We start from the raw sequence: 23,490 nt of genomic DNA on the forward strand, positions 1-23,490 counted from the left end.
CCAACATAAGAAGGACATGGATGTGTTGGAGCGGGGCCAGAGGAGGCCACGGAGATGATCCGAGGGCTGGAGCACCTCTCCTCCAAGGACAGGCTGAGGGAGCTGGGGCTGTTCAGCCTGGAGAAGAGAAGGCTCCGGGGTGACCTTAGAGCAGCTGCCAGTGCCTGGAGGGGCCGACAGGAAGGATGGAGAGGGGCTTTTCACAAGGGTGTGGAGTGATATGACAAGGGGGAATGGCTGTGAACTAAAAGAGGGCAGATTTAGATGAGATATTAGGAAGAAATTCTTCCCCATGAGGGTGGTGAAACACTGGCCCAGGCTGCCCAGAGAAGCTGTGGCTGCCCCCTCCCTGGCAGGGCTCAAGGCCAGGTTGGATGGAGCTCTGAGCAGCCTGGGCTGGTGGAAGATGTCCCTGCTCATGGCAGGGGGGTTGGAACCAGATGATCTGAAAGGTCCCTTCCAACCCTTACCACTCTATGATTCTATGTCATAAAAACATTTATTTTATTGTAAAGGTTGGAATAAATCCCCTCTGAAGAGCCCCTCTGAAGCACAGCATCCTTCCAGAGCAGGGCAGGTGGCACAAGGTGCTTCCAACGCGTCCCTGTGAATTCAGGGATGAGCTGGACCATGCCCTCCCTCGGAAGATGCTCCTCTGGGTTTTAGCACACGAAGTGCTTTCCACCTACTTTACAGAGCTATTTTTTTTATTTTTTTTTGATCTCTGCCTAAACAAGAAGGCCTTCAGCCTCAGCTCCCTACAACGCAGGCTTTGGGTTTGGGGTTTCGTGGCACTTGGGGTTTTCTCCAAGGGGGTTCTGTGCTGCCATGAGGCTTCATGTTCGCTTTAATGAGAAAGATGATGACCGGTTTTACTACATGCCACAAAAGCCTACAAAACCCTAAAGATATCAAACAAAAGAAACCTAATAAATTATATGTTGGGTTTTTTTTTTTTAAATGGCACTTCATATTTTAAGCTTGTGACTTTCATCGCCCAATTTTTACAGTTCGGTGTTTGGTGAGACCCTGGGCACAGCGTGTGCCGGCCAGCCGTGCCTGGCCCATCCCCGGGGCAGCCAGCCCGACTCACAGCATCACCGGCATCTCCCCAGCCCGCGGCAGCATCGGCACTGCCCCGCGACAGGGGTCTTTCCAGCAGACTCCCCCTCGGGAAACACGCACAAACCCGGCATCGCTGAGCCCCATGCACGCACCCGGACCAGGTCCCCGGCGAACGCACGGGGCTGAGCAGGAGGCACCACGCGCCCCGACCCGCCTATGAAATTATTTCTGAGCAAATAAAATCTCACTTGTCACATCAGATTTTTTCTACTTTTTTCCTTTCTAATTTTCTTCGCGCGTGTAGAGCCCGGTAGCACCTCCCGAGCGACCCAGCTGCCAACAGATAGCTCAGACCGTGACCAATGCCAGCGCGCGGAGCCAACGCCGGTTCCCAGGGGCAACTGCCAGTTTGGAGGCTCCCGCCTCGGGCAGGGGCACCGGGGGGTTTCTCCGCTTTTAAAGGCTCATGATAAATCGACCCAAGGAGACGACGTCAATCCAGACATATTGCCCACGCATGCGGTGGTGGGAAAGAAACGCGGCCGAAGCCTGGCAGCAGCCCGTTTCGCTCCACACGAAGGTGGACCCGGCTGGTGACGCTGAAAACACGCATTTACAAAGCAAACTGCAACGCTGGCTACGGCGGCGGGCCAGGAACGCGCTGCTAATCCACGCATTTAGAATCAAACTGGGGGGCATCAAGAGGAGTGTGGCCAGCAGGGCGAGGGAGGTTCTCCTCCCCCTCTGCTCTGCCCTGGGGAGGCCCCATCTGCAGTGCTGTGTCCAGTGCTGGGCTCCCCAGTTCAAGAAAGATGAGGAGTTACTGGAGAGAGTCCAGCGGAGGGCTATGAGGATGATGAGGAGGGGACTGGAGCATTTCTCCTCCGAGGAAAGGCTGAGGGAGCTGGGCCTGTTCATCCTGGAGAAGAGAAGGCTGAGAGGGGACCTTAGAAATGCCTCTAAATATCTGCAGGGTGGGTGTCAGGAGGACGGGGCCAGACTCTTTCCAGTGGTGCCCAGCGACAGGACAAGGGGCAGTGGGCACAAACTGAAGCAGAGGAAGCTCCAGCTGAAGATGAGGAAGAACTTCTTCCCTCTGAGGGTGAGGGAGCCCTGGCCCAGGCTGCCCAGGGAGGTTGTGGAGTCTCCTTCTCTGGAGATATTCCAGCCCCGCCTGGACGCGGTGCTGTGCAGCCTGCTCTGGGTGACCCTGCTTGGGCAGGGGGTTGGGCTGGGTGACCCACAGAGGGCCCTGCCAACCCCTGCCATGCTGGGATTCTCTGAATAAAACCTTGATTTCCATGTTCAGACCGGGATTTGCACGCTGGCCTTTTATGATGTGTGAGGTCAGGACTTCGCAAAATGTCACTCACTGGGTAAGAGCTGATATTTCTCTCGGGAACTGCAGGAGAAATGTGGAGCCCTAAACAAACCGTTTGACATCGGAGAATAAATCAGTATAAAACAGGAAAAGAGAAGTAGCTAAGAGGAAGATACACGGCACAAAGAGCGGCAGCAGCGTGCACAGCTCCAGGATGCGGCCACAGGAAAGATGCCAGACGCGGGGACCTCCTGTCCGTGAAGGACCTGGCCGAAATTCCAAGTGATGAGGCTGACTCGGCCACCCCCAAAGACCCAGGGGGACCTACGGCCACCTCAATTTCACAGAGCAGCAGCGCCAGCTGATTTCTGACGCGAAGCAGGACTTTTCGAGGCCAGGCACGGCGTACGACAGACGTACCCTCCTCTTCCTCGGCACTCGCCTGTGCTGAACCCCATCCCCATCCGTGACATGGCCTTGTCAGAGCTTTTCTGCTGAATTTCTCCAAAACACACACGTTCTTCAAGTTTTCCCCATGCGCTGGCTTGTTCCTCTGTTGGGTTTATTTCTGGTTTCTTTAGCAGCTTCGAAAACAAGCGCGCGAGGACGGCGCAGAGCAGAGCCACACGCTGCCACCCCGCTCCCCCCGCGGCACTCCGGGCAGCCACCGAAATCCCATCGTGGCTGGTTTCCAGTCTGATCCGAAACCCGGGATTGCCGGCCACGGAAGGATTAAAACTCGGCCTTTAGGTTCACGGGTTTGGGAGGGGGCTGGGGTCGCCTCTAATCTTCGCAGGAAGGTTTTGAAACAGATTTCATTTGAAAGAATGAAATCTCCAGACTTTTCCCCGGCGATTTGCACGCCTTCTGGCTGTTTTCACCCTACTATTTCTCAGTTTGGAGGAGAGGAACCAACCCATAACCAAGCCAGCCGATCGCAGCAGATACACGCAGCGGCGCGGCCGTCGCATTAACATGCAGGGACGCCGGCCAGGCCCGCGCCGCAGCGCTCGGCACCATCGCTCGCTCACTTGCCCACCGCCGCGGACCAGCTTCCACCCGGGGTAACAATGCGCAACCTTTAACCCTTGCGTTCCTGCGAGCACGCTGGGAAAACATCCGCTGTGCAGAAACAACGGCACCATTGATCGAGGCGCTGGAGAGCAACAGGCTCCGAGCTGCGGAAAAATCCCATCCCTCAAAACGCAGGCTGAAAACTGGATTTTTTTTTTTTTTTTTTACAAAGGAGCTAAAAATGGAAATTGATTTCCAGAAGCGTTCGCTGGATGGAAAACATTCAGCAAAAAATCTTTTTCAGCTCTTCTCTCTCTCCGTTATTACGCATGCTTTGGTGTCTCCTCCCTTCATGACACGTTCTGCAATACGAGATATTTTGCTCTAAAACACTGATTGACGTAGGAATCGAACACTGTGATGGAGGAAAGCGAGGATGAGCCGCCGTCCCGGGCAGAGCCCCGGCTGCCGGGGCTCCAGCCCCGTGCACTGGCGATGCCTGTCGGGTGTTTCGCCAAACACGCTCCTCCGCACGTACGCAAATGCGCTTCGCAGCATCGCCGCGGCAGACGGACGGCATTTGCGCGTGTCGTCATCCGCCTCTACCACCGAGCCCCAAACAGGCCGTCTCCCGCGCAGGTGCACCTGCCGGCACCCACCCTCCCTTTCGAGGGGAAGGAAGCCACGGTAACAGCCCACCCCATGCTCCCCCTCGCCTCCCTGAAACCACGGCCATGGGTGCTGCCAGGCCCCGGCGATGCGCAGCGGGTGAAACGCTCATCCCCAAGGCCATCGCCAGCTCCCGCACCGCTTCGTTAGCAGGGACCGCAACGGGACCGCATCCCGAGAGGGTTCTCGCGTAGGTCGGCGCTCACGCTAACACCCATCTGGGAAGCGCAGGGAAATATTCCGTTTGGTCTGCCTGAAAAATGCACGTCGCTCTCCCACGGCAACCCCGGACGCTCGCCCGCTGACAAGGAGCGGCTTGGTGCAGAAGGGCGCGGGGTGCGGGGTGTGGGATGCAGGGTGCAGGCAGGGGTGTGCAGGCAGGCAGCGGGGTGCAGGCAGCGGGGTGCAGGCAGCGTATGGGGTGCAGGCAGGGTATGGGGTGCAGGGTGCAGGCAGAGGGGTGCAGGCAGAGTGCGGGGTGCAGGCAGGGGGTGTAGGCAGTGGGGTACAGGCAGGGTATGGGGTGCAGGCAGGGGGGTGCAGGCAGCGGGGTACAGGCAGGGTATGGGGTGCAGGCAGGGGGGTACAGGCAAAAGGATGCAGGCAGGGGGGTGCGGGGTGCAGGCAGGGTATGGGGTGCAAGCAGGGTGCGGGTTGCAGGCAGCAGGGTGCAGGCAGCTGCCTGCCAAAACCACCCTCCACCTCTCCTCCTCCCCAGCCCCCCACGCTGCCCGCCGGGGGGGGGGGGGGGGGCAGGAGCCCACGCTTTAAACCCCAGCAAGCGACCCCGGGGCTGCCCGCACCCCACGGCGCCGGCTCTGGGCGGGGGGGGGGGGCCGTTTCGGGGGGCAGCCAGGCTGGCTGGGGGGGGAAGCCCGGCTCGGAGGGGGGTAGGCCGGCTCAGGGGGGGGGTAGCCGAGCTGGCTCGGGGCGGGGGGGTCGGGCCGCCCTCGCCCCTTACCTGGTAGGAGCAGTTCTCCTGGTGCACCATCTCCGCGCATCATCCGCCCAGCCGGCAGCGATCGCAGCCGCCGCCCCGCGGGGTCTCGGGCCCTGTCGGGGGCGGGGGGAGGCGGAGGAGGAGGATGGGAAGAAGAAGGAGGAGGAGGAGGAGGAGGAGGAGGAGGAGGAGGAGGAGGAGGAGGAGGAGGATGGGAGCCCGGGCCAGCCGCCCGCCGGGAAGATGGATGCTGCCGCGATGCTCCGCCTGCGCAGCGACGGCCCCGGCGGGGAGGGGGGGGGGGGCGGTCCCGCCCCCGCCGGCACAAAGAGGGGGGGGCTTCGGGCAGGGCTGGCGGGGAAGGGGAAAAAACCACCCCAACTAACCCCCCCAGACACTGCGCTACGGCTGGGAATACCCCCCTTCCCCCCCCCCCCCCACCCCGCCCCCGGGGGGATGCTGCAGCAGGCAGAGGCAGCAGCCGCAGTCGGGGTGGGTGGAGTGGGTGTGTGGCACCCACCTCGGGGGCTTTTGGTTTCGGGCAGGGGGGTCCTGTGCTCTCCCCATCACCCTTCTACCACCGCAGTGGGCCTTTCTCTATCATTTTCCCAAAGAAAAGGCTTGGGTGGGCTGTCGGCACTCGCAGCCCAGCGACAGCGAAGCCCCCCATCAGTCCCGGGGCTGGGGGTCCCTCTGTGGCACCCCCGTCGCTGCAGACCCACCAGAAATTCGCTGCCGTTTGCAGAACACTCCCTTGCTACCCCAAAATAGCACGGCGAGGTTATCCGACTTTCTTCCCCGCTGGCGAGCTCTGACTGGAGACCTGAGGCATGGAGGGAACCCAATCCTCATTCTGCTCTCTGTTTTAAAAGTCCTTTGTCGAGAGGGACCTGGGTGTGCTGGTGGGTGACAAGGTGACCATGAGCCAGCAGCGTGCCCTGGCTGCCAAGAAGGCCAATGGGATCTTGGGGTACATCACGAGGAGTGTGGGCAGCAGGGCGAGGGAGGTTCTCCTCCTCCTCTGCTCTGCCCTGGGGAGGCCCCATCTGCATTGCTGTGTCCAGTGCTTGGCTCCCCAGTTCAAGAAAGATGAGGAGCTACTGGGGAGAGCCCAGGGGAGGGCTATGAGGATGAGGAGGGGACTGGAGCATCTCTCCTACGAGGAGAGGCTGAGGGAGCTGGGCTTGTTCAGCCTGGAGAAGAGAAGGCTGAGAGAGGGGACCTTAGAAATGCTTATAAATATCTGCAGGGTGAGGGTCAGGAGGACGGGGCCAGACTCTTTCCAGTGGTGCCCAGCGACAGGACAAGGGGCAACGGGCACAAACTGAGGCACAGGAAGTTCCGTCTGAACATGAGGAAGAACTTCTTCCCTCTGAGGGTGACGGAGCCCTGGCCCAGGCTGCCCAGGGAGGCTGTGGAGTCTCCTTCTCTGGAGATATTCCAGCCCTGCCTGGACGCGGTGCTGTGCAGCCTGCTGTGGGTGACCCTGCTTGGGCAGGGGGTTGGGCTGGGTGACCCACAGAGGGCCCTGCCATCCTGACCATGCGGGGATTCTGTGATTAATAGGAGAGACCGGAACAAAGCGAGAAGCAGGTGGATAGTTTATAGTTCTCTGCATTTGCAACCTGCTCAGCGGTCAGCTCTGTTCAGCTTCACCCCTCATTTTCCAGGGGGTAACACGTACCCCAAGACCCTAATTTTGCACGAGTTTGGGGCTAGGCTGGCCTTGACCACAAACTGGGTGCAAGGATGCAGCAAGTCTCACGTTCAAGTCCTATTTCCAGCTGGACATGGGCCATCCGAGGGGCGAAACGCACAGAGAGCGACGGCAGTGCCGCGGGCTGGGCTTGCACCACGCGCTGGGCACCCTTACCCAGGCAGGCGACAGCGATTTGGCTTGCAACTACGAGAAACTCCGCGCCTCGCCTCGCCTCACTTCATACGTCAGCTGGGGCTTCATCCTGCTCCGGGTCGCGGCCAGCTGCGGCTGCGCTCGGAAATGCACGGCGAAACCCAGAAACGCTCGCTCACGGGGCATCTCGGATTTGATTCCCCGCACCAGATGTGCCTCTAGGAAAAAAAAAAAGGCCTTTGGAGGATCATGGCTCTGCCCCAGCTTTCCCAGCGTCTCGCCCGCGCAAGCAGGCTGGAGCAGCCGGGGGCGGACGGAGAGTCCCGAGAGTCCGCGCGCAGCTGGGCGGCAGGGATGGGGAGAAACCCCCAGACTCGCCCCAGCTCCAACCCCCCTCCCCGGCACCCTCTCCCCTGTGGGAGAAGGGCTTTAAAAAAAGAAAAAAAAAATCCAGCTTTCATTTAAAAAGACAAAAAAAATTATATTCTGCATAGGTTTTTAAGAGAGGATGAAGTCGTGCCTGGTTTTTATCGGATCTGCAAAGAATCCCATTCAACCAGGCAGGTATTTCCAAACATCAGAATAAACCAAAATGCTTTTCAGTATAGAATCACAGAATCATAAAATCATGCATTGGAAAAGACTTCTAAGATCACCAAGTCCAACCATTCACCCAACACCCCCATGCCTGCTAAACCATGTCCCCAAGTGCCACAGCCACATGTTTTTTGAACCCCTCCAGGGATGGTGACCCCAACACTGCCCTGGGCAGCCTGGTCCAACGCCTGACCACTCTCTCAGTAAAGAAGTTTTTCCTAATATCTAATCTAAACCTCCCCTGATGTGACTTGAGGTCATTGCCTCTCGTTCTATTGCTGGTTACCTGGGAGCAGAGACCAACCCCCCGCCTCACTACACCCTCCTGTCAGGGAGCTGTACAGAGAAGGTCCCCCCTCAGCCTTCTCTGCTCCAGACTGAGCAGCCCCAGCTCCCTCAGCCGCTCCTCAGCAGACTTGTTCGCCAGACCCCTCCCCAGCCTCGCTGCCCTTCTCTGGACACGCTCCAGCCCCTCAATGTCCTTCTTGTAGTGAGGGGCCCAAACTGAACACAGCACTCCAGGTGCAGCCTCACCAGTGCCGAGTACAGGGGCACGATCACCTCCCTACTCCTGCTGGCCACACCATTCCTGATCCAAGCCAGGATGCCGTTGGCCTTCTTGGCCACCTGGGCACACTGCTGACTCATGTCCAGCCGGCTGTCCACCAACACCCCAAGGTCCTTTTCTGCCAGGCAGCTTTCCAGCCACTCCTCCCCAAGCCTGGAGCGTTGTGTGGGGTTGGCGTGACCCAAGGGCAGGACCCAGCACTTGGCCTTGTTGAACTTCATACAGTTGGCCTTGGCCCATTGATCCAATCTGTCCAGATCCCTCTGCAGAGCCTTCCTACCCTCCAGCAGACCAACACTCCCACCCAACTTGGTGTCATCTGCAGACTTACTGAGGGACCACTCGATCCCCTCACCCAGACCATTGATAAAGATGTTAACCAAGCCCGGACCCAAAACTGAGCCTTGGTGGACATCACTCATGATCGGCTGCCCATGGGATTGAACTCCATTCACCACCACTCTCTGCGCTCGTCCATCCAGCCAGTTGCTGTCGACCAGCACCCCATAATCCATCTACCTGTGTAAATCCTGGGCTTGCTTTGGAGAAGCATCTGTGGCAAGCTGGAAGCAGCTCCGCGCTGTTACACAATCTCTCATGCCATTTATCACAAGCATTGCAACGAAAACTCCTGAACTCAGCCCCCACGCCCCACGTACGGGCTCTATCTGTAACGGCGGTGACTCAGAGCACACAGCAGATCCCCGACGGCGACCGTACCGACCTCCCCGCACCCAGCTCTGCTGCGGCACGGGGTGAACCCCCACCTAACAGCTTACTCCTTTTGCAGAATGACCCGAGGGAGAGCTACGTTCGGCTTCGCGTGTCCCCCGCGACAGAAAAGCCGCCCGTTTGCAGCACGGCTCTTCGCTCCGGGGCAGGGAACCCCGCACCAGCCTGCGACACGGCCAGGAAGGGCCAGGCATCGTCCTTGACCTCTGGATTTTCTCCTCCGTTGTGTATCCATTTGCGATGATCCGTTCGGAAAGCAGGCGGGCAGGCAGGTTATAATTAAAGCGATGGGTGATTAGATTGAGTGAAAGGCTTCTGGCAGCCCTCCAGGTGGGTCAACAGGAAACGATGCTCCTGGATGCAGGCAGGGAAGAAGCGCTGCTGCTCTCCGTGGAGGCACAACCCAGCGGGAAGCCCCAGGAAACCCCCTGGTGACCCCCAACAGCCCCTCTCAGCTGGGAAGAGAAACCGGGGGGTACCCGCACTGCCTCCTTTCCCCCTTCTTATCGAGGCATCCTCTAACTTGAGGTGTCTTCTACCAGTTATGGGATGATCTGGGCAAGTTTTCCTGAAGCTTTCCCCTAAACCAGCTCTGAACTGGAAACATGTGGTTCAGAAAGCCCTGGAGAACATCTCCAGGGGGTCTGATGCCAAGCTGAGGACACCCGCACGGAACACTTCCCTTCCAAATCCCTACCCCAGGTCTTCTCCAGAGGGCTGGGGGAGATGCGGCTTAGGGCAGGGTGAGTCTTGGCTGAGCAGTCCCCCAGCCTGGCCCCGTGCTGCGGTGAAGGTGGGCACCAGGGACGGACCAGGCCTGACGCCCTGGATGCCTGCGGGGCTGTAGGGGCGAGGACAGGAGAAACTCAACCCCACGGCACAGGCAGCAGCATCCCTCTGCTTACTCCTTGCGGACACGCTGCTACAGCAGCTGCCCCATGGAGAAAGAAGACGCCGCTTTGCCAGACACGCTCGAATTCTTGTGGCGAAACAACAGGATTTCACCAATTGTCCATCTATACATCCATTTCTCTAATCCTACATCTATACCTCCATTTCACCAATTCTCCATCTATACATCCATTTCTCTAATTCTCCATCTGTACATTCATTTCACTAATTCTCCATCTATACCTCCATTTCTCTAATCCTACATCTATACCTCCATTTCTCTAATCCTACATCTATACATCCATTTCACCAATTGTCCATCTATACATCCGTTTCACTAATTGTCCATCTATACAGCCATTTCTCTATTTCTCCATCTACACCTCCATTTCTCTAATCCTCCATCTATACCTCTGGCCCTGCCTGCCCATCGCAGCCCTTGGTGCTTTCCCCGGCTGCTGCCCCTCTGCCCCGGGACCGAGGAAATCATGAACAGGGGAGAGGGGGTAATGCACAGAGCTTATTAATTCTCCCATCACCGTCCCCACTCGGGTGAAAACACTCCTTAGAAATAATGAAGCTGCGCAGTAGAGCCAAACCCTCCGGTTCACAGTGCCTGGGAGCAGAGGGCAGCCTAGCGGGCACCTTCTTGCTGCCGCGGGAGGGAAGGGAAGCAGCCCGGGCGCATTACTCACACGGAAGCCACAGGCAGCCCTCTTCCTCACGCCTTTGTCGTTTCTCCCTGCCCCACGCATTTATTTTTACGCACACGCGTCCCGCGCTGCCTGCCTGAACCCCACCAGCTGCAAGGGCTTGCACTGAGCTGCAGGCACGGCTCTTCAGCCCCAGAAACTCCGTCAGGGGAAAGGCGGCATTCCCTCCGCGAGGCAGGCTGCTGATGGGTTTCCTCCTCGCCGATGAAAACACTGGAAATGTTTTCCTGCTCTCCTTCATTCCCTGAGAGGCCTTATCAGGCCGAGCTGGGAAAGTTTATTTTTCAGGTTCGTACTGGCCAACCCATTTGGCTGATACAAAAAGCCAGTCTAAATTAATATGCTGCTTTCTTCTTTTCTGCAAATCTCAAAATAAATGCATAGCTGGATCAATCAATATGATTTTCTTCCCATCTCAAAGACGCAGCTGGATCACGTACCAGGCAGAAATGAGGCAGGGGACGAGCTGCATCACAGCGGGGGAAGCGGCCGGGAGCCCACCCCGAGCGAGCCCCGCCAGCCTCTCCGGGATGCTCTGGCCGACCCCGAGCCCCTGGGCTTGCCCAAGCACAGCAAGCCTGCAGGGAACCAGGACCGATACCCAGCATCACAGGATTTCAGCTTTATTTGCCGACAATTTACTGAGAGGGACGGATTTAGCTCCTCTTTAAGCCAAGCCAAAGCTTTTCCAGGGTTTAAATCTAGCAAGAAAAGAAAAAGATTATTTTTTAATCAGTTAATACTAGACAGCTGCTCAGAAAGGGGAGCGCTCGTTTGGATTACATACACATATAATGCTTTATACTCTTACTTTTTTATTTAAGGAGGACGATGCTGAGGTGTTTTCCATCATTTTGGAGGCGTAACTCTGGGAGGGGATAAACCTCCAACAGTTTAAGAACCCAAACAGTGCCTTCCCTCTTCCACGCCCCATTTACTTCCACGGCGGTTTCCCGGGTCCTTGACAAGCAGCAGCTTTACAAACCCCTCCTGAAGCACGGCAGTACCGACCGATCAATTTTTAGGATAAAAACTTGTGCGCCAAAACGTTAGAATGAAACTCGGCTTGGTCCTCCAAGGACCAGCTAGAAGGACCAGATATGACAGTACCAGGGAAATGCAGGGAAAACCCCACTCGATAGCGAATCGCTATTATTTGGGACTTGTATGCGACCGAAGAATTAAGGAGCGCCGGGAAGGGGACCCGTTGCGTTTTTATTTTGATGCAGAAGCACACATCTTGCACTTTTAACAGCCTCGTGCTCCATTTTGAGCGGTAAGAGACTCCTCCAAACATGTCAATTTTTCTACACATCGCCCAGATGGCACCCTCGCCATCACACAACCAACCCACAATCTCCCCTCAAAACACGGAACAGAAGGTGCCAGGGATTTCGCCTGCTGATACCGCTGATGCGCAGGAGGTCAAACGCTTTACAGGGAACCGGAGTGAGTAAGTCACCCAAGTATTTATAACTTTCTCGTGGCATAAAAGTGACAAAAGCTACAGTGAACCACCAGACATGCCTATCCAAGCCACCTAGAAAGACTCACCGACACAGTTGCACAGGCTTAATTTCCAGTTGTACAATTCCTAAGCTGGCTCACACGTGCTTAACAGAGAATTTAGAAGCGGTCTGGTGATGGGCAGGTACGATACCCCACCAAGTATTTACTGCTAATGACCGGAGAACCCATTCATCTACCAGCGCCTAAGAGGTGTGGGACATAGCAGCAGAGCTACAGCTGCCTCCTTGCAATTTAATTTCTATTCTTAAGGATAAGCCGTGCTTTCAGAATGCAGTACTCACGGCATGCAAAACGCTATGGAGAACGCGAGCTTTTCAGCAGGACAAGGCAAACCCGGAGCTTTCCGTCTTAGCATCACCAAATCAAACTGTTAGAACCCACCTCGCTCTGCAGCACTATTTCTGTCCCATCTGGGAGAGGATTTGCAGCAGATCCCATCAGCCACAAACACTTCTCGGCAGCTTTGGCCTGCAGACGGAGCGGTGCAGCAGACCCGCTGTTCGGGGCGAGCAGAGGGGCTGGGTTAGCTGGCATAAACCACGCATCGCTCCGTCACAGCCTGTTATTTTCACATCCCCTCAGCCGAACCCGGCGCAGACCTTGCCCAGCAGCTCTGCCCGCAGCCCAGCCCCAGGGACGAGCTGACCCCCAGCAGCACCCAACGGGCCAAGACGTGCCCCTGCCCGAGCTGGTCGGACCAGCTGCGCCCGCCCTCATCCTCCTGCCTTCGCCAGGAGCAGCCAGGCACCGGCAGCTGGAGCATCCGCACCCGGCACGGCCACGTTGCCGGCCGAAACACAGAGGGGGACCCACCGACAGCCCCCGACTCTGGGTCAGAAGCCCGTTCTCTGCTCCAAGCTGTGCCTGGGTGAGGGGGTGCTGGCACAGCACGAGGCACCCAGCAGCTCCCCAAAGCATTTGAGATCTTCCATAAAAGATTCCTGGAGCAGAGGAAGTTCCAACTGAACCCGAGGAAGAACTTCTTCCCTCTGAGGGTGACGGAGTCCTGGCCCAGGCTGCCCAGGGAGGTTGTGGAGTCTCCTTCTCTGGAGATATTCCAGCCCCGCCTGGACGCGGTGCTGTGCAGCCTGCTCTGGGTGACCCTGCTTGGGCAGGGGGTTGGGCTGGGTGACCCACAGAGGGCCCTGCCAACCCCTGCCATGCTGGGATTCTGGGATTCTGTGATTCCCAAGTCCACAGCCGTATAAATATGGTTACAGCATAACTCAAAACCATTAAAGCTATTTCTTCTGACGCATAAGCTCTGAGTAACATCGTCAGACCTCTTTGATAACAAATCTGGTAGAAGTTTTTAATGGAGCTAATAACCCAGGTATGCGTTTTCAAATTCCCCTTGCTGTGCAGCACATTCAGGCTTGCTGTGTGCAAGCAGGCTTTCCTAGCCCTCCTCCCCGCTTTTTTTTTTTCATTTTCATTTTCCAACTATAAATTTGTTCTATTTGAAAGAACTAAAGTTGCATTGGGCCCCCATTGCACACCCTTGCGTTTTAACATCAGGCAGGGAGAGGAATTCATGTATTTTCCGATGATGAAGAGGGGAAAAAAATGGCACGAGGGAGAAGAGAGAGATTTTCCCCAAGAGGATGAAGGACAGGGTGGCCTTCAGCTTCCTCAGACCCAGGACAGCAGGAATTACATGGAAATTTTGATGAGTTGGAAGCAGAAAAGCACAGAAATCCCACGTCCCGTGCTCAACACTTAGCAACCATTAAGCTACTGGTCTGGGGCCAAAAGCAGTTTCTGGGTGAAATATTAAGCCCTTTTAATTGCAGCAAAGTCCCTGAAACTCCAGCCCAGCTATGCAGGCAGACAGCAGTACACCCTGCATTGCAATACGGGCGATTCATTTGCCCTTAGCACGGCACGTAGCAACAGGCTGCACCGACGTTCACCCGATAACAGAAATTAGGCGCTGAGTCATCAATTATAAACTGAGTCACTGACCCCACGGGAGTCAGAGGGCAACGTCTGCGGATGGGGACGGGACCGTCCTGCCGCCGGTCACCTCCAGCCCCTCTGTCCCTTTCCATTCTCCCGGTGCTTGCTGGCAGGGAGCAGCTGAGAGGGCTTAGTTATGGGCTGGTTTTATTTTGCAGCTCATTTTAATTGCAAAATGGATGGTAAAAGCACAGAACCGGGACTTGCAGGCTGAAGAAGTAAACAAACTGTACTGCGAACTCACTCTGAAATTCAGTTTCTTTATCAGAGGCAAATACCATAAATACGAATAGACTAATAGAAACAGATTATTACATATATAAAGGCTTCCTCAATAAAGGCGTGAGCTTACAGCGACAAACCTCCCTCTGAGTCACGGCCGGGATGAAAATAGACAGTGGGGGATTCTTCACACAGCTCCAAAGTCTGATGTCCGTAACTCCAAGCTTTACTGACACGGCCTGGCAGAAACCCACGCCGTTTTTTGGCGGTCTGCTTGTACTACGCACACAGCCCTCCAGAAATCCATCAGGTTCAAACCCCTATGCTGCTGAGCTCAGGTTTTTTTTTGGGGAAGGACGCGATCGCCATGTGGGAGCAAACCCCGCATCCGCACGAGCAGAACCTGGCTCTTGCTTTAGGTTTGTTTTGCATTTTCAGCCTTTAATAAATGGATGCAAAGATGATCTTCTGAGTTTGACTCCCAACCCCACTGTCACTTGAGACAGAAAAAAATCATAATCCTCTCGTGGCGCAGCAGCCTGTAGGTCGGAAAGCTGATTGCACGTAACGGGCACGGCACATTTCGCAACGGGTATCAGCTACAAGCTCCAAACCCAACACCGTCAGCGACAAGAGACCCCCATCCCCGCCCGCTCGTGACAACGCAGCCCTCCACGGGAGACTGACTGGTAGCAAACCTAGTACTGAAAACAAGACGTGAAGTTATAGCCCTCCGTAGGGCAGGCACACCGAGCGAGAGGCTGGAAACAGCTAAAAATAACGGGATAAGCAAGGGTGGATCCCAGCTGAGCCTTATTAGTCACGGAGCGAGGGAGCAGCACCATATAAGAGCAAGAGAACGACTCCTGTCTCTTCAGTCAGATTCTCCCCCTCTCCTGTTGTGCCCCAGGCACTCTTTTCCCCCCCAGGGGAGCCTTGCTCTAGCAGCCTTCAGCTCCCACTAATAACACGGCTTGTTTTCTGCAAGCCTTAAGCAGAATAAAGATCACGCGTGATTCATTTTCGGGTGTCTGCCGGAATCGGACCGATGTTGACAGACAGGCATGTGAGGGGTTTATTACGGGGTTTTTTCACCTACACCATCTTTGTGTCAAAATTAAACGTCTGAGCTGAGTGACGATTGAGTCACCGACGGCAGGAGGATTAATCGGGATGAGCAGAAAGGGTAAGGTGCAACGTGCAGCTTTTTATCTCGGGATGAAGGGACCAGACCAGGCATGGAGCCTGGTGGGAACCTCCTCCAAGGCTGCTCCAGCAGCGCTTGGCCACTCCAGCCCCACTCCCCCCCATCTTCTCCCTCAGTGCTAATTGTAATTACGGCATCACACCAGTTCCCCCACGCTCTGCCCAGCACCACAACACGCAGGGCCATTGCCTTGCTAAGAGGACATAAGTGTCACCGGCCGGTCCCCCAGCCCGGCAGACGCGTAGCAGCCCTGTGCCCGTGCTGGAGGCTGGTGGGTGCTGAGGGTCCGTCCCAGCACCACCTCACCCAACGTCACGCCTCCGCTCAGCTCGGCTACCCCAGCAAAGTGACTGCCTGCGGCTTTCCAGCACCTCCGACGTGAAAATCCCTGGGAGCGCTGAGAGCACCTGGGAGCAGGGAGAACCGGTACCGGGATAATAAAGCAACGAAATAAGGCTTCAGCAGCAAAATACCCGTGAAGACAAATGAGAAGTCAAACATAATGCAGAAAAGAGAGAAGCGCTGCAAATAATATCCCTGCCCCGGCCCGATGCCAGTCCTTGCAGCTGGCGGGGGGAGCAGCAGTACTCGCCCCACCCCGTGCCCTCTGCGTTTAACAGAATCCCAGCATGGTGGGGGTTGGCAGGGCCCTCCGTGGGTCACCCAGCCCAACCCCCTGCCCAAGCAGGGTCACCCACAGCAGGCTGCACAGCACCGCGTCCAGGCGGGGCTGGAATATCTCCAGAGAAGGAGACTCCACAGCCTCCCTGGGCAGCCTGGGCCAGGGCTCCGTCACCCTCAGAGGGAAGAAGTTCTTCCTCATCTTCAGCTGGAGCTTCCTCTGCTTCAGTTTGTGCCCGTTGCCCCTTGTCCTGTCGCTGGGCACCACTGGAAAGAGTCTGGCCCTGTCCTCCTGACCCCCACCCTGCAGATATTTAGAGGCATTGATAAGGACCCCTCAGCCTTCTCTTCTCCAGTCTGAACAAGCCCAGCTCCCTCAGCCTTTCCTTGTAGGACAGATGAATGGTACGTTGGACTTCTGCATTCAACGTCAGCGACATTAAACCCATTGTGACAGCCCTGCACGGCCAGGGTGGGTTGTGGTGGCCCTGGGACTAAGCCCTACCTTCTCAAACCAGCCCAGTGCTGTTCTTGCAAAGCTTGAGGAACCCCCCAGCAATCACGGGTCAGCACAACCTCTGCACACGCTGGTGGGCAAAAGCTGTTTCTGGGCCTCAGACTCCCTCTTACAGAGAAATTATGGCTTGTATTTCTGGACTTTACCAAGCTATCAGCGTGAAAGGAGCTGGGGGAAAAAGAATTAGAGAAGGAAAATGCTCAGAGAAGGTGTTTGCTTTCTGCTGCACAGCTTCTCTCTCCATCACCTCTGCCGGGAGCTGCGAGCCCGGAGCAGAAGAATAACAAATGGCATTTTAAGATGAAAACAGAGCAACAGCCGGGCAGGAGCCCTGGTTTGTGAACAAGGAATGGTGGTCACCCCTTCACCAGCACCTCCACGCCGAGCAGCATCTCTGCAGAAAGCAGCCTGCACATCCACACGGCCTCCCTGCACCCTCCCTGGGGCTGACTGTGCTTCTTCTCTCAGTCAGTTCCCTACAAATCACAGGTAAAATGTCTCTCGGCCCAAAGAACTCCCGCCAGAGCTCAGAGGAAGCTGCGTGGTCTGTCCTTGCTCTTCGTGGTGGTGGAGTGCTCCAAGGGAGCTGGCTTTGGCACCTGATGGGTGGCTGTATGCTCCAAGCCACAGACGCGCCGACCCGGGGAGAGCAAAGCAGAGGTGCTCGTCATAAATGCAATTGTTTGGCATTTTGTTCACCCTCGCTCGGGGCCACGTTTCCGCATGTCATGCACGGGCTGTAGGAAGTCACCTGGGGTGGCACGGGCTGTGCTGGAGCTTGCATGGACACTTCATCCAGGGAGCAGAAGAACTTCTTCTGGGTCTGGCCTGAAGCCCCTGGCACAGCTTGATTTTCAGGGGACACGGGAGAAAGGGAACGGGGGATCCCAAGTATCTGAGCCGGCGGAGGAAAAAGAGATGGTGATAACAACACCAGCTGCTACAGCAAAGCAACTACAGCTTAAAGCCACAAAGTGAATTACGCCAGCTCTCCGGGTGCTGCTTCGGGCAGCAGAGGAGCGCTGCGCTTTGCTGCAGCGGGCGTTCCTCCGAGGAACGCTCCTGGCCGTGCTGGAAACAGCAGCAGCGCGTCCAAGGCACGGAGATGCTTCTGGTGGCCTTCACCGTGGGAAGTTTATTTTACCAGAAGCTGTTCCTTCTCCACCAGACATGTGCTACGTTACATGTTTACCAGTTTTCCTCCAAATACGTTACTTTAACAAGCAAAAAAAAAATGTTAATAAAGCTAGAGTTACTACATCAAGGAAGCTGGCTCTGTCTCTGGGATGAAATGCTGTCCCTTGGGCATCAGGGCAGGGACATCTGCGGGGTTGGATCCAGGCACCAAACTACTCCAGCCTTGACTCCAGCTTTGTTTGGTCCAGTGTAAAACATAAAAATAAGAGTAATTAACAGGCAGGCCATAAGCAGCGTGTTACACCCTGCAGACAGCGCTGGCTGCAAGCCCCAGCCTTGTTAGCACGCGGCTGCTGAAAGGCTCAGCCCTGCCCGGCCGCTGGAGCCCTCGGCAGAGTTTTTCGGACACCGCAGCAGCTCTCCAGCACTTATTATTCGTATCAGCAATTCCAATCCGATTAACCCTCCGCTAATTCCACGTCCAAACCATTTCACGAGTCCGAAAGCTTACAGGTAGCAAGGCAGGAGAGGCTGTGAACGATGCGCTGGAGCAGCTGGGAACTCCGAGCCATCCCGAAACGGCAGCGCAGCTCCCTTGGGATAACACAGCTTTCCGTGTCGCGTCGGACCGAGCCGTGCAGGGGGCTGGGATGGCCAATGGCAAGCAAAACATACGTGGCGGTACGACACATAGGGACATACGTGTAAGGTGTGGGAAACCCCCATCCACGTGTCTTACGGACAGCCTGGGCTGCTGGATTTCTTGGGAAACAGGTACAGATCCTCCCGATTCTGCGCAGGGAGAGGGATGGGATCAGCTCCTGAGCAACCTCTGTGTGCAATTTAAATAGTCATCAGGTACGCAAATCTTAGCCATTTTGGTCATCTGAGGATGTGTTTTAAAAGACTTCCAGCAGCAGGGGAAGAGGCTGTCCAGAGGTCTGCTCCGCAGGCGCACGCCCTGATTTTCCCCTGCTTTGCCCTTCCCAGAAGCAGGCAGCAGGAAAAGGTCCTGGAGATGTTTTCTCAAGGCCGCGGGATGTTTCCCTGCTGCTCCCAACAGCTCCCAGGTCAGCCTACAGCAGGAACGAGCTGGGAGTCTTCCTCCTAAGGAAAGGCCTCTTGCATCTTGGCATGGCACAACGAGAAGCCAGCTTTTCGATTTCCAACCCGAGAAATAATAGATGAGAAAGCAGAAGACGCAAGAAAAGGCCAGCCAGATTGCGCCAGGATGTATGCTAAGCTACTGGATATTATGCATTAATGCAAATGCACAGCACAGAGAATTCAGCAAGGAAAAATGATTCACAAATTTTTTTTTTTTTTTAAACTAGTAAGAAGAGTTTCTCATCAGCCTCCTATCAGGCCAAGGAGACAGAGAAGATGATGGCCACGCAGGGCTCAGGTACAGAATTCTGATACTTCCCCAAGTCCCTCTTTAATAAATTCAATATAGGAATTACATTAAATAAAAAGTTTGGATTAAATTTTTAATAACTTACTAAAAGCATTTCAATTCCCTATGGACCGCACGTACGAGCAGCTTTTGTATGCATAAAGAATTAAGCACTTTAATATAGTTCTCTTTTTTTAGCGTTGCCGTCTACCAGCCGAGCGAGGATTAAATCTCAGCCCGGCACTTCCCTTTCCTCCCCGGCCCCTCCGACCAGCAGCGATTTCCTCCAGCCCAGCCCAATGCTCGGACTGCATTTTAACAAAGCACGGACGGGCTGAAACAAATGGCCCCGGCGCAATCTTCTCATTTAAAGGAGATCTATAGATCACCGAGCAGGGAACCCAGACTGGCGATATAAATAAGCTCCACCACCTCCGTGACGCGAATGGCTCCGTGGGCACGACAGGGGAAGACAAAGCGCCCCAAAACGACACAAGTACTTGAAAAAGCTGGAGACCCTTGAAGAGGAGAGCGATTATGTAGCACCTCACGTCTCGGGCAAGAACCGCAGATAACTGCAAGAGGGAAACTCGTTTTCCACCGAGGCCCTCAGCGCTTGGCTTGCAGAGGCAGGACTGACTGCAGAGCCAGGTTAGCACACGAGCTGGAAGAAATCATTTCAAATCTTTTTTAGTTCTAGCTACGGAAACCTCCGACGCAAAACGGAATTATTTGAAGATTTAACAGCCAAAACAGGGCAAACCCCGTTGTTGGAGAAGCCGCAGCCGCTACCCAGCAGCATTATTCTGCCCCGCAGCTGGGATGCTCGGCTGGGGGATGCCTCTCTCGGGGAGCAGCCCCCAGCCACAGTGACTCGCAGCCCACAGTGGCCAGCCTCGGAAAATGATCAACTGATCAGATGACGTGGTTATTTCAAACAGCTATTTGTTTTGGAAAATAAATACCTACACTGAGACACCGGGAGAAACTGGAAAAATCAGATTTCCTTCCAGTGGTGGTTATACCTAACTTTCATAACTCAAGAATTTTATACACCCTCACAATGGGTCTTCCCCTCAAAAAGTTTCGTAACAGTCCGTTTTCCCCACCAAATACTCCATGATGCTCCCTGTAAACCTCCCTTGGGCCGCACCACCCATCCTGGCTGTGCTGTGAGCACCGCAGCGGGCACCGCGGGGTGCATGGGCTGCTTTGCTACAGCAGTCGCCAACCAGAAGCCTCCCGACACGAGAAAGGAAACGTTTCATTTCAGTAGGGGAAGCCGTACAGTGTCCAAACACGAGCTGGTCTGGAGTTCAGAAAGTCTATTTTACCTTCTCCCAGGTAGCTTAGCCAAAATACTGGTAAATGGTTCGTTTCCTGTAGGAGCAAAACTAGATCCCGTGGTGCAAGGAAGCTCGCTTCGGCTTCCAATTGCCCCTTTGCTTTCTTAAGATGAAGAGAGCACATCCCACATCTCCCCTGTGATGTGACTGTGGGTTCTGCGTGCTTCTGCACGGCCCAATTCAGAGCTGCGTGCCCCTCGCAGCCGCCCCACCACCCTGCCCGCGCACGCTGGCTCCCATCGCTCCCCGTCCTGCGGGCGCTGGGCGCCCGGGTGCTCTCTCCCCTGAGAACAGAAGTTATGGTGGAAACCAGGATGCCCGTTTTCACTGCGGGAGGAGATGCCGCGGCGGCGGAGAGGCGCAGGGAGCAGAGGACCGCACTCCGGGGCAGACAGCAAGCACACGAGAAAGCTGCAGGGAGCATCCCCGCTCCTGAGCAACCCGTATCGATGCTGCACAGTGCACCGAGGAGTTATTTAAAGCACGTCATGAAGCAGCACAGATTGGTTTGGCCTGGAAAATCTCTCTCTCTGGCTGCTGTTTACAATACTCGATTATCACGGGAGCGCGGCTTGGCTCAGGCGCTCCGAGCACACCTGCTGCTGCAGGAGACGCGGGCCTGGCTTTACGCCACCGACCTTAATTTCACTGATTTTTATTTTTTTGCTATAAGGAGCAATGACACCATGAACGCAGCCAGAACCCAGATCTTTCTTTCCAGCTGCTACATGAACTTTAAAAAAAAATCACTAAGTATTGCACTTGGTTTCACAGAATCCCAGCATGGCAGGGGTTGGCAGGGTCCTCCGTGGGTCACCCAGTCCAACCCCCTGCCGAAGCAGGGTCACCCAGAGCAGGCTGCACAGCACCGCGTCCAGGTGGGTCTGGAATATCTCCAGAGAAGGAGACTCCACAGCCTCCCTGGGCAGCCTGGGCCAGGGCTCCGTCACCCTCAGAGGGAAGAACTTCTTCCTCATCTTCAGCTGGAGCTTCCTCTGCTTCAGTTTGTGCCCATTGCCCCTTGTCCTGTCGCTGGGCACCACTGGAAAGAGTCTGGCCCCGTCCTCATGACACCCACCCTGCAGATATTTAGAGGCATTTCTAAGGTCCACTCTCAGCCTTCTCTTCTCCAGGCTGAACAAGCCCAGCTCCCTCAGCCTTTCCTCGCAGGAGAGATGCTCCTGTCCCCTCATCATCCTTGCAGCCCTGTGCTGGACTCTCTCCAGTAGCTCCTCGTCTTTCTTGAACTGGGGAGCCCAGCACTGGACACAGCACTGCAGATGGGGCCTTCCCAGGGCAGAGCAGAGGGGGAGGAGAACCTCCCTCGCCCTGCTGGCCACACTCCTCTTGATGCACCCCACGGTACCATTGGCCTTCTTGGCAGCCAGGGCACACTGCTGGCTCATGGTCACCTTGTCACCCGCCAGGACATTTTCCAACGAGCAGCCAATTAACGCAGAAGTGCCTTAAACCCAGCCAGAGAGAAATAAGCAAATAAATGACAACAATTCTTGCTGTCCGTATCACTGCGAAGCCCGCTCTGCTGTTAATATGAACACTCTCGGTAAGGTTTGGGGGGTATTTGGAGCATGATTTAAAATATTTAAATAGAGTTTCAGCAGACGTGCCTGAGGTCCCTGTGCAACAACCGCTAGCTTCGGAGTCGAGGACGGTCCTGCCCTACGGACGCAGGATCACGACGAGGGCAGAGACTTCTCCGTGGCAGACCCCGGACCACCCTGCCCGCTGCCGGCGGGGCAGGGGGGGCTGCTCCGGGCTTAGCAAATCAGCGTCCGCCACTCCAGCTCCTCCAGCCATCTCCTCCTGGAGTTCAGCCGTCCCGCTTGCTGCTCGCTGCGTTTGTTTCATTGCCTTTTCTAAGTGCCCGCGAGAGTCTGAGGGCCTGGGGAGCTTAACGCTCGTTCTTGAAGGGCTTTGTAGGAGCAGCTCTGGCAGCCGCTGCTGGGACAGAGCCCAGCTGGCTTCCAAGCGCTCCTTGGCAGGTCTGCAACGTGGTTTGAGCTGCAGCTTCCCTTAGCCTGGATTTTCAACACCCCCTGCCTGTATTTTCTCTCTCCCCACCCAGCGTTATTTTCCATAGCGCCAGGTGTTGCAGACACCGCATCCACTGCCAGGCAGAGCGCAACCGCAGCCACCGCCATCCATCCGCCGGCAAAAGAACAGGTTTAACCCAGTGCAGGTCAGCTCCGAGGAACACAACTCACCACCCTCGCATCTATCGCGCCCGACACGCAAGAAACAAATGCTTAAGTACATAATTATTACCCTGTCACATAAATGTTTCTGCTGCCCGCTGCGATTTCAACTCGAGATGCTTAATTCGGTTTAAGTGGGAATTTTAAAGTATTAGCGAAGGCACAGCGGGGGGGGGGGGTACGGGGCTCCAGAATCCCTCAATTTCAAGATTACGCCAACAAAATTATGTTCTGAGATGATAAAAATTTTGATTTCCACACAGAATCACAGAATGGTTGGGGCTGGCAGGGCCCTCTGTGGGTCACCCAGCCCAACCCCTGCCCAAGCAGGGTCACCCAGAGCAGGCTGCACAGCACCGCGTCCAGGCGGGGCTGGAATATCTCCAGAGAAGGAGACTCCACAGCCTCCCTGGGCAGCCTGGGCCAGGGCTCCGTCACCCTCAGAGGGAAGAAGTTCTTCCTCATCTTCAGACAGAAGCTCACTTCACTCTTTGGAAATCCTTAGCATGTGCTATTTACTCTACCCAATACCAAAAATATTTTTAAAATACGCTCACTGGCCTTGTATTGCCAGCATCACGAGCAGCACCCTTCAGCATCACATGTAAGCACGTTGAAGGGAGATTCACCCTTCCCCACCAGGCAATCAGCGTCAGAACAACCCAACTTTCCCGGCTTGTTTCGGCGACTGCCACGTCCCACAGGAACCGCTCACTCACCAGTCGACCGGGAAGCACCGCCAGCTCGCTGGGGTCCATCACACCAAGGAATTCACATGGTAGCAATCCTCAGGTAAAGGAGAATTGTTTATCAAGAAAGAATCCGCGTGCTGTCACCCCATGTGTTTAGCACTTTCTTTAAAGAAAGGCTCTGCAGCAGCGATGGAGATAAAGTTTTTGCTCAAGATTATTAATTGTGGGCATTTTGCCTGGCCCGGTTTCAGAAGCAGAAAACATACATCTTTCCAACCTAATTAC

At 55.6% G+C, this 23,490-nt stretch overlaps 1 protein-coding gene across 2 annotated transcripts in view; it reads right to left on the minus strand.

The window, feature by feature from the left end:
* SCHIP1 (schwannomin interacting protein 1) overlaps window positions 1-23,490 on the minus strand; it is a 192,738-nt gene that overhangs the window by 16,548 nt on the left and 152,700 nt on the right. Inside the window, exon 1 of one of the 2 annotated variants that reach the window (XM_075418395.1) lies at window positions 5,031-5,156. The exons of the other annotated variant lie outside the window; for it this stretch is intronic. Coding sequence (XP_075274510.1) covers window positions 5,031-5,060 — 30 coding nt within the window. The 5' untranslated portion in view covers window positions 5,061-5,156. Of the gene's footprint in view, window positions 1-5,030; window positions 5,157-23,490 lie in introns of those variants that run through there. 2 annotated transcript variants of the gene reach the window in all.

This window comes from Opisthocomus hoazin, chromosome 4 (genome assembly GCF_030867145.1).
Source record: "Opisthocomus hoazin isolate bOpiHoa1 chromosome 4, bOpiHoa1.hap1, whole genome shotgun sequence".
In the NCBI taxonomy this organism is placed as follows: Eukaryota; Metazoa; Chordata; class Aves; order Opisthocomiformes; family Opisthocomidae; genus Opisthocomus; species Opisthocomus hoazin.